The 10,868-nt window shown below is 32.5% G+C and overlaps 2 protein-coding genes across 3 annotated transcripts in view; one reads left to right on the top strand and one right to left on the bottom strand.

Annotated features, from left to right (window-relative positions):
• Positions 1-563: 563 nt before the first annotated feature.
• Positions 564-3,125, bottom strand: LOC148615690 (microsomal glutathione S-transferase 1-like). 2 transcript variants are annotated; one of them, XM_088582184.1, is made up of 3 exons: positions 2,969-3,125; positions 1,549-1,640; positions 564-1,297 (listed from the first exon to the last, which is right to left on the bottom strand). In XM_088582184.1, the coding sequence occupies exons 1-3, from the start codon at positions 3,089-3,091 to the stop codon at positions 1,054-1,056; spliced, it is 459 nt and encodes a 152-aa protein (XP_088438310.1). In that variant the 5' UTR covers positions 3,092-3,125; the 3' UTR covers positions 564-1,053. The 2 variants fall into 2 exon arrangements, with proteins under 2 accessions (XP_088438310.1, XP_088438311.1); XM_088582185.1 differs by lacking the exon at positions 2,969-3,125 and adding an exon at positions 2,772-2,930.
• Positions 3,126-7,543: 4,418 nt separating this feature from the next.
• The window catches only part of LOC148615689 (E3 SUMO-protein ligase RanBP2-like), a 62,079-nt gene continuing 58,754 nt past the window's right edge, over positions 7,544-10,868 (top strand). The window contains exon 1 of the mRNA XM_088582183.1: positions 7,544-7,663. Coding sequence (XP_088438309.1) covers positions 7,604-7,663 — 60 coding nt within the window. The 5' untranslated portion in view covers positions 7,544-7,603. The remainder of the gene's footprint in view (positions 7,664-10,868) is intronic.

Raw genomic sequence — 10,868 nt, 5'->3', positions numbered from 1 at the left:
AGTTTGACTCGATGTTACTGGTGATTTATGTTAGTTGCTGAAAGAATTAATAGTTTAACACTTTTTCAGCAATGGCTATGATTTATGTAATAATTGACCTACTTGATAATAATCGAGTTACATATATCGTGTCCTATGTGCCTGCAACTTTTGCGTGAACGAATAAAATTAACCATAGTCATACATTAATTGACATATCAGGTGCCTTCATACAAGGTAATTATCGGTCTTTATTATACGACCGACACACCATGTGACCGTATTCACAGTGTAATAGGGATCCAATTTATGGATATCAAGACAAGTTTTGGTACCCCGCATGTCAAGTTCACGTACTGACCTGTAACAATTAGCAAGTCAGAAATTAAATACTCAGTATTGAATTTTCAACAGAACTAATCACGTGTACTCAGACAAATATAGATACAGTTTTGACTAGATTTACTACTCGTGAACTTTAAATAGCAAATTTGAGAGTGTGTATAGAGCATGCGGGATTTTACAGGGATGAGGCCTGTATTTTAGTAATCATCCAATCGTTGTGGCTATTGAAAATAAAGAAACAACACATGTGTATTATTTATTTTCAAATTAATAATATAAAAATATATGTATACATGTATGTATGGACTTTTGATGTTGTTAATGTTTTCACATGACGCACTCAAAAGGAGATCTTTGTGAACATTCAATGTACTACTCACACATGCAAAAGTTGCACTTTTAATCATCATAAGTTAAGATTCAACAAATTACTTTAAAGAGTTAGAAAACACTACTAACTGCAGGGGCAGATCCAGGATTTCAGGCTAGGGGGGCGTAAATAGAAAAAAAATTAGGCGCAAAGCACGGCAAAAACGATTTAGGGTAGAATTTGTGAAAAATCAAGATTTCATGCTTTAATAAATTATTTCAAAATTTATTTTTTACGGCATGAACAGTCATCCGCCCACTCTGGATCTGCCACTGAATTGTAAATCATTAAACACTTCCTGTTTATACACACTCTGTATACAGGCAATATCAAAGCATTGGCTGTTGTTATAGATCAGCCTAAAAAGAGCCGGTTCTTAGGACAGTTACCGCCATAGAAACTGTAACAGCTGCACCCAGAAGAAAAGACAAGACCCTTGATGGTTGCGGTATTGGAATAAGGTAAGCAAATGTATGGAAGATGCGGAGACCTGCAAAGGCGCGAAAATGCATCAAAGCTGTACTTGGTTCCGGTTTGGTACATACATATAAGAGTCCAATTAAAACAAATGGAATAACGTTCTCTAGATCGTTCAAATGACACCTGAAACAAACAAAAATAACTTGCTTCCATATCGTGAATGGTGGAATATGCCTAAGTACACAATTACAAATATAGTATTTTTTTATGGAATTTATAGGGAAGATGTGAGTCCACGAGTCCTTTTGATTTTTATTTGTGGTGGTTTCATATTTTCTATTCTCATCTCGTCCTTTTTGTGTATTGTTGTCAACTATATAAGAAATGTACCCATGACCCATTCCTCATACATTCAAGAGACAAACTTAAATTACCTTCTAATACGTTCCACTGTTGGGTGAGGTGGGGCCTTTCTTTCCTCAATGGGCTTTTTAGAACCCACAAAGTCTTCTGGATTTGCAAACGCCTACAACAATGAATAAAATTGACAATGCATTTGAGACTATTATACAAGTTTTATTTTAAAAAGGCAAATCTAGAAAATCCTTCTTGGGAACAGCATGAAAACATAACTTTCAAACTAGTACGTTGGTTGAGGTTACACCCGTGCATCCCACTCCCATTGATGAATCATTTTGTCGCCAAGAATACACTGAAGTAATTTTTCTTTATTCGGTCACTTTTTGTACCTCGTTGAGGTAAGAATCCATTTTTTTTATTGTTTAAAATCTTCTAACTTCTTCTTTATACAATACGAAGTCATTTGACATATTTAGGCATCATTAGACAGACAAATATCCCAGCTTTCAAATGGTTCCAAAAGATTTGCGGTAACACTTTAGGTTTCGGAGTAAAATTGGAAACAATGTAACCCTACCCCATCGAAAAATCGCTTAAACTGAAATTTGTCCGATGGTAATACGCTGAAGTGCGTTTATGATAACGCTTAACTGCGATAGTGAGTTATGACTTTTGGCTGCCAATATCATCGCGGGTTTGCGTTGGTCGCTACGCGGAGGTGTGTTATTTTTGTACTTCACTGATATGTTTTGACGCTTATGTAGATTTTTTTACACTGATACCGTAAATATAAATACGAAAACCTTGTTAACCAAAAATGATTCTACAGGTAAGACATCAGTCGACATGCAATAAGAAAGAACGCATTCGCCTCGAATTTGCAAACATTTAGTTAAGCAGACGATTAAGCCTCAGTATTTGTAGGAATCAGGCAGAGGGTGAAACATGGTATAAAAACACCATTTGACTATTTGTGCCATCAGAATCAAGGAAAAGATTTTTCATATCATGTTGGTAAATTGAGTTATTATGTCAATGAAATCCACTGAAAATGAACATTACAAGGGCAGATAAATCTGTCAGAAATCTTATTTTTTAACATACTAAAGGAATAGTTCTGAGCAACCCGGTGTTGTACAAATCAAATAGTGTCATTTTCATATACAGAAACCATCCTTTAATGAAATTATATTGTCAGATCGGTGGGTTATTGACATGCACATTTCTGATTTTTCCCCATTTCGCCTGATTCTTACAAATACTTACACTTCAGTGCACACAGGTTTACAACTCTAACCTTATACTTAATTCTATTTCTAGCGGTCAACACACTCATGAACATAGTTTTACACACAACAACAGACGCGTTAAATGCAAAGCTAGAAAACACTGGATTATCAAAACTGAACGTAGACATCTTTCTTTCTGGTCCAAAGGCCGGATTGCCTATCTATAAATGAACGATTATCAACTATCGAGAAGATTAAAACTTACATTAAGTCGGATGCGATTGAAGGACGTTAAAAAGCTCATCGCCATTGTTTTACATAGGACTACACTCGAGTAAAACGCAAAGTTAGAAAATACAGGATTATCAAAACTTAAAAGGTCCGACATCTTTAATTGTTGACGGAAGTAAATAAAGAGTATAGATTTTCACTACATAGGAATGCCCTGCATACAAATCGGCATTGTTTACTTTGAAATAAATATTCATTTATTTTATCAAAAAATATTTATGGTATTACAAATTCTTTTTAATTCTTAATCAAAAATTTTCTTTTGATATCAGAAAATATTTTTGTTATAAAAAATATCAAAAATAAATTATCTGATATAAAAATCGCAGACGTGTAATTCTTTTATGTCTGGAAAAGATTCCTTGGTATTAAAATATTGAATTTCTGTTATCAGAATATGATATACATGTATATATATAATTACTGCTACAATGTAAGCGGTTGGAATTCCGTTCGTCCAGATGGCACAAAGTCAGATAATAGCTGGCCAGATATATAATGATTTCAGAAAATAAAACCGATTTTCAAATATCAATTTATCATTCATTGGTATCAGAAATTGTATTTATTGATAGGAAAGAATAGAAAATGTTTGCTGTCATAGGAAAATTCATTTTCGATACCACTTTCATTTATATGTATTACTGAATATCATTGTCATTTCTATGTGTTACTGAATATCATTGTTATTTCTATGTGTTACTGAATATCATTGTTATTTCTATGTGTTGAATAGAAAACAAAGTATCATTTTTCGTGTTTATTGAAACAATCCAATAAATCAAGGAAAATTCAAGACTTGAAACAAAATTGTCATCCTCAAAAAATCACTCTCTGATATCAAAATTTGAGATAAATTTGTGATATCAACTATGAGAAAGACACTTATAGCAGTCCAAAAAAAAAAGCATTCTTCTTCTTTATATGACAAAATGATTTTTATATATATTTTTTATATCAAAGAACATTTTTTACTTTTATATCAGAAAATCATTTTGTTTTATATGAGAGCAATTTATTTTCTTATATCAGACATGGATTTTAAAATAGACTTGAAAAAATCCTTGTAGCAGAAATTTTTGGAATTAATTAATAGTACATGCGATGAAGACACGAACTTCTTGCAGGTTTAAACGGGTCTGGACGTGACATGTCAGTCAACCACTAGTAGTTAATATTGTTTATGCTGTTATGTTGTATAAAAAAAAAAAGTTTCTTTGTTTCTGTTTTAACAATGGACTCTGACCTTTTATAACTGATTTTTATGTGTGTTTAACAATAGCCAGATTAAAAAGGGGTGTAGTGATCAGGCCACAGTATTTTAACCCCGCCGCATTATTGCGCCTGTCCAAGTCAGGAATGTCTGGCCTTTGTATGACTTGTTTCGTTTTCATTTTCATTTTACTTTTATGTTGCTGGAGTATATAGGGCAACTATTTCTCTGTATCTGTGCATAATGTTGTTTTTATGACCAGTTGCAGCCTGTCCTTGGTGTGAGGGTTTTCTCTTTGTTCATTTAAGACCAATGGATGGCCTTGAACTGACATTTTTCATCCCGGTAGGCCTGTCGTCTCTTTGTCCATTCTTGTCACATTATATCAAGATTTTGTTTTCATATAGATATATTCACTTCAATGTCATTAATCTTAAATTGGCTGGCATGGACATAATGGTAAGTTTTTTTTTTTAAATACCACAAAAAATGTGATTTCTGGAATATATTCTATATTTTATATTAAAGCTGCATTAGCTGTCATTTTCGGAAGTTTTTGTTTCTGTTGAAATATACCTTAACTTTGAATTATTTCTACTAAATTGTACTTTTCCTGTATAATTTCATTTGATATCCACGAATAAAATGCCTTAAACACATGAAATAGGTGTCTATATATTTTTTGTCTTGCAAGACAACAAATTGGCATAGATAAAATTCGTATGCATATGACTTCTGGTGACCTTAATCCGCGCATGTGCTGTAAGGGTCGCTTCTTTAATAAGATATCGAAAGTGGTTATTCAATGGCAAGGAAGGCCGACGGACTCTAGCCGTAAAAAAAGTTCGAATATAACGCAAGGATCCTTTTGAAATTTACGTGTTGGTCTAAAGACAGGACGGGCATTTTCCGGCACATTTTTGGCTGTAATATTTGTTTTATTTAATGGCATTCAAAAATTAAAAGGATTTCTAAAGAAGAATAAAAGTGCTTTTTAATCATTTAAAGCTTTTTGGAAAATAATAATCAAAAGCGAAAATCTTGACGGGACGAACTTTTACTGACAAGAAAAATGCGATGAAAAGGGGACATGTTGATGAATAAAGTTCGTTGTTCATAAAATGTGTCATGATTGGCAAATAATGTTTACTTATTCTTAAGGCTTATACTAATAGGTGCATTTCGGTATAAAAATTATTTCATTTTGAGTCAGTTAAAGTGGAAAATCTTGACAGGACGGACTTGTTCTGTGATATGTATTATATCTTTTTTTTTACGTGGGTACGGTAAGAAAACATTAAATGTCTGGATTTTAATTCATGTCTGTCACAAATCCTTAACATATTCTTAAAGCTTAAACATTTTGGTATATTTTGATGTACGTTGTTTTTGAAACATGTTCAGAAATGAGTTCAGAATTTCACATGACGAACTTTTTCTAGCATGAAATTTTCAATTTGATATCGGATGTAGGAACAAACAATGTTATTTTTTTCTCTAAGTGATAAATATATGTCAAAAAAGTTTTACATTCGTTAAGCCTATATTAAACGGTACATTTTGATATAAAAATAACACTTAATTTTGAGAAAGTTAAAGGGAAAATATCTTGACAGAACGGACTCTTTCTCTTACGTGATTTGTGGAGTTTTTTACGGGGGTATGGTAACAAAACATAATTTTTTTGAAATTTACTTAAGTCTGTCAAAACTGAACAAATTTGGCAGCTAATGCAGCTTTAACAGATCAAACAACCAAATTTACATTTAAAAATAACACGAAGAAATAGAGTTACTGTAAATAAATGCTTATGAATAAAACATAAATTTACTTCAAGTAGTCTTAATGAAATATATATAAGGGGACGACCATTTGATTCTAAAAGTCTTGCAGTTTCGGTCGAGTCAGCATTTTTATTTTCAAAATTTTGCGAACCAGAAAATTTATTTTCAAATGCTATACGGCTAGAGTACTTATTTTTCATTTAATATACTGTATACCAGCTTTTGTTTGAAGGTCAGATTTGTTTTTATTTTCTATGTAGAGGAGGCCAGAATTTGTAAGTCTAAATGTTCCTGGCGAGGGAGTGTATATACAATGTATGTAATATAAAGTCCCTGTCCAGGCCAAGATTGTTATTTACAAAAGCTGCCACTGAGACTCCCCCTCACAATTACTAGCCTGCTAAATACTGTGGGGACGAGTTTATCATATCCACCGACTCAAAATAACTACTGCAAGAAAATGTTAATAAATCAAGGGCTGAATATGGTGCTTCCAAAAAAGTAATTTTATGAGTGAAATAAAAAATGGCTATTTCTCTTCTTAACAAACACCATAATTAAGCCGGCACCCCTTTTGTGGTTAACAATGAAATCTAAGGGGTTTCCAGAATTTGAAACTCCCTTTTGAAAAATGTAAATTTGGACCCATAAAATGAGCAAATGGTAGTAGACTTGATACCCGCCTTTTGTAAGCCCTTACAGGGTGTGTATATTTTAAATAAATATAAACTCTGCCCTTGTCTTTTTTTTTCTATATCTTCCTCCAGTTGAAGTACACCAATACTAAAATTGGTTTAAAATAAAATCATTTCGATATTAATAAACAGGAAAAGTAAAATTATAGAACGATATGTGCAGAATATAAAATGTACATGTTCATCATTACAAAACTAAAATAGTTCTAAGGATAGATTTCGGTCTTATACATACAGTGACGAAAAGTTAAAAGGTAAAAATAAATGACGCATTCTGTCTGCTGGTTATCACGCATATTACAATATAAAGCAATTTCAAACAAGACATGCAGTATTCTCTGTTTCTCTTAAATATATCATTAATTTAGTGCTGTTATAATGTATAGATAAAGATTTTCTCTCCATAAATGTTTTTCCTGAACTAAAGATAAAAGGATTGCCTCCATGTGACTGCATCTAAGGAGTTTGAAAGAGTAGGTAAAGCGCAGAACATCCACACTTACCTAATTTAGGCAAAGTCATTTAGTTATTAGCATATAAATTTAAAGTTCCAGGGTTTATACGAGCAGAAATATTAAGTTCAGAGTTTGGATCCGCCCCTTCTTTTTTGAGTCCGAAAACAAAATATGAGGTATACTACAAAAGAATTCAAAATCATTATAAAAATCTATATATGCTGGACTGTCAATCGTCTGTAACTCAAAAAACTTCATATTATTTAGGAAAACCGATTTTAAAATTGCGCGGGACCTGCGAAAACTCGGAAACTTTCTGTTTTTTTCGGTACACCTCTAATTTCTTTTCATATGTAATATCGCTTTTGATTGGTTATCTTTGAAAGTAGAATAAGTGAAACATTTCAATTGGTCAATACTTTTAAAGGTCTTAGCCGGCATGAACGAAAATTGAAAGAAGAAATGGCAAAGCGAAACAAGAAAGACGTAGAAAGATATGTATCACAGATCCCAGATAGAGAGGTAGAATCTTTATTCAAGACAAGGGCATTGTTCTCTATGTTTCTATATTTACCCTTAAAAATAGATATTGTGGTTCCCAAGTAATTTGTCATTCTCTTTCTCTCCCGCGGCCCTGTTGAAGGCTGTTCAAGGCTGTTGTCAGTGTTGAGGCTGTTCACTGATAAAATTAAAGGTTCATTTTTTATCAGATTGTTTTGAGCCTTAAACCAGACGTACATGTAAAAGGAAAGTTCCATGGATGATATGAAAATATGTATTGGCTATTGCAATTCACCTTTTTTATGTGTCAACAACCATTAAGTACTAGGTTCCCTTTCAAATGAAGTAGACTTATGTCATACTTGCCACATTGGATTAGGGTTGGGAGCAAGCAGATGACATCCAAATATTTTAATATTAAATGTGGCATTGAATGCAAGGTTTTAACATAATCACATCAACAGGAAGTAGTTTCTTTGAAAATGTGTGAGTAGTTCCAAACAATTAACATGCATATTGTATATGTCTGAGAAATGTTTTGTCTAGGCGGTGTTTTTGAATAACTCAAGGCATTAACATATCATGTTTTGCTTAGACGAAAATTTCTTTAGTGGTCAGTATGATTTTATAATTACTTTCTCTGTATTTAAAAGCAAAATCTAAATACATAAGGAACTGAGGTCTAAGACAGAAATAAAAGGGACTACATTTTTTGTGCTATACAAATGTACCATTCTAATGAAATATAAGACAGGTGAAATGGTGCCCCCAAAAGTTCCTGAAAAAACACAAGTTCATATAATCACTTAGTGTTGGAGCTAATCAAATCTTTGTGTGACATTTTTAAAATGGCAGATGTTAAGAGTAAATTCATGAATTGGAACCCCTTATCAGCCTTCTTTTGATGCAAAGTATTATATATATAACTTGACAAATCAGATAGTTTTCATGAGTCCTTGGTGAATACTGGCACCTTATCAAGAACCAAAAAAATATTGTTGTTAGCATAAATACATGTAACAGTTTCTGTTTTCAGAACTTTTTTTTTTTTTTTTTTAAATAAAAACAACTAGTGGCAGAGGTTTTGTTAAGAACCAGCTACTGTCGTAATGGACCATTCAAATTCACGATGGGCACCATTCTCCCTTTGATACATTTTGAAGGTGTAGACTGTCCATTTTCACTATTAAGCTGTTTAATGAAAAGATGATGATAATGTACTGGTACACGTATATGTGATAAGTTGGTCTTTTTTTTTAAACAAATTAAAACTTCAAGATTCATTCCAGATCGTAGGGCTTATATGCCACTCTGTGTTATATTCTGTTTAAACTTCCCTAGAGAAATGTTTTCCTTGTATGTGAATTGGCTTTTCCAGGGTTACTAATCATTGATTTAGTTAGCCCTCATCATTTTAGCCAATAACTAATTATCTTCAAAACTTGAAATGACAAACATTTTTTAACCAAATTCGCCACTTTAATTTTTCAAATGCCATATTTTCAAGGTGTCAGACAAGGGGCAAGAAGACTGCAAAGCAAGGGTCCAGTAATTTTGACAGCCTGTGTTTTTATTTAACTTCAGCAGACTTTGTGTCAGTTTTTAACATGGCCAGATCAAGAATAAACTTTAAAGAAGGCCATCTTTTTTGTAGTTATTTAAAGATAAATATTGGAATTTGTGATACACATATGTATCACTACATACTCTGTCTTTTACATTATAACAGTGTGGGAAACCATTTTTTTCCCCAACTTGCCATTCTGGCTAGTGGAATATTGATCTTGCTAGCCAAATAGAAATTCAACTAGCCAATTTTTTTTTCTGTACTATCATCTGTTTTCTCTTGGATTTAAATTTATCAAAAACTTCCATTTTCAAATATTCCCTCTCATTGAAGTTTTTCATGTACTTTACAGTAACCAAGTAAGTATTCCATTTCTGAACTCGTATTTTAAAAATGAAGTTATATTTCAACAGATTCATCATTATGAAACAAGAAAATGTTTATCATTTGCTTCTTGTTCATTTTTATTTTGACAATAAACAACTAATTTGCAAGGTAACAAATCTTAAATTACCAAGATAATCTCATTTGAATACTAATGCAAGATTGGGACTGTTGCATAGGTTTTGGCACGTCCCATTTACCGGAAATTTAAATGGCAGATAGTAAACAATGCTTTACAAGTCAATAAAATTAAGCATATCGTGCCAAAATTCACTTGAAATATTCAAGCTAAACTTCTTGAAATGTAAGGAACATATTTTGAATGTATGATGTTAAGGGATGTTTTACTGAATTGTAGTAACCTGTTGGCTGGTTAACTTTCCTTGGAACTTGCCTATCAAATTAGGGTCGCCAAATTGGCGAGTGTAAGCTAATGAGAACTCCAAATTGGCGAGTGTAAGCTAATGAGAACTCGCTAAAATACACATCTACTCGTATTTGGCAAGCTGGCGAGCGGTGGTTTCCCACACTGTTATAACTGAATGGGTGAATGAGTTCAGTTTTGACGACACATGGACATTCTAACATGTAAACAAAACATTGTATCTCTCAGTCTTTTTCATCCCATCAGCAAACAGCCGAAAACTTCTGAGTGATGAAAAAAATGTTGATTGTTTATAAAAGAAAATTGCGAATACATTTTGTATTTACATTGATTATTGACTTCTGTGTTTAAAAGATTTGATCGATAAACTAATAATTACGAACTATGACTGATTTGTAGTTTCAGCACAATGTGCTTTTGTTACTACTGAAATATGGCGGGAAAAAGATGGATTTGTCAAACTTTTTTTTTAATTCAATCAAGTAATTAATGTACGAAAATTCTCTGAGTCACTTCAATTAATTCGTATATGCAATGGTGCAGCTCGTGTACCGTTAATTTAATTGTGCAATAACTAATCAGTTACAGGTACAAATGTAAATCACAGTCACAGGTGTCTGCACATCAAGTAATATTGACACACACCTGACCATTAATTTCCAATAAACAATTAGGAGTTAGATTGTTTATACTTCTATAAAACCTTGCAGACTGTTATTTATAAGGGTTGACAATTTTTTATGTCAGATATCAGTGTTCTGGCTAGGATGTGAAAATAGAGGGGCACATGGAAGAGGGCACTTTAACACATAGCATGTTTTTTTTTTTCAACAAAAAGGGACTGATTTTCTATGTTTGTGTTAAGTCAGTATTCTTATTGCTTACCTTCC

Source organism: Perna viridis, chromosome 5 (genome assembly GCF_037379345.1).
Source record: "Perna viridis isolate PV_CMFRI_1.1 ecotype Kerala chromosome 5, ASM3737934v1, whole genome shotgun sequence".
In the NCBI taxonomy this organism is placed as follows: domain Eukaryota; kingdom Metazoa; phylum Mollusca; class Bivalvia; order Mytilida; family Mytilidae; genus Perna; species Perna viridis.
Note: the sequence above shows the minus strand (reverse complement) of the source record. Positions and strands in the feature narration are given on the sequence as shown.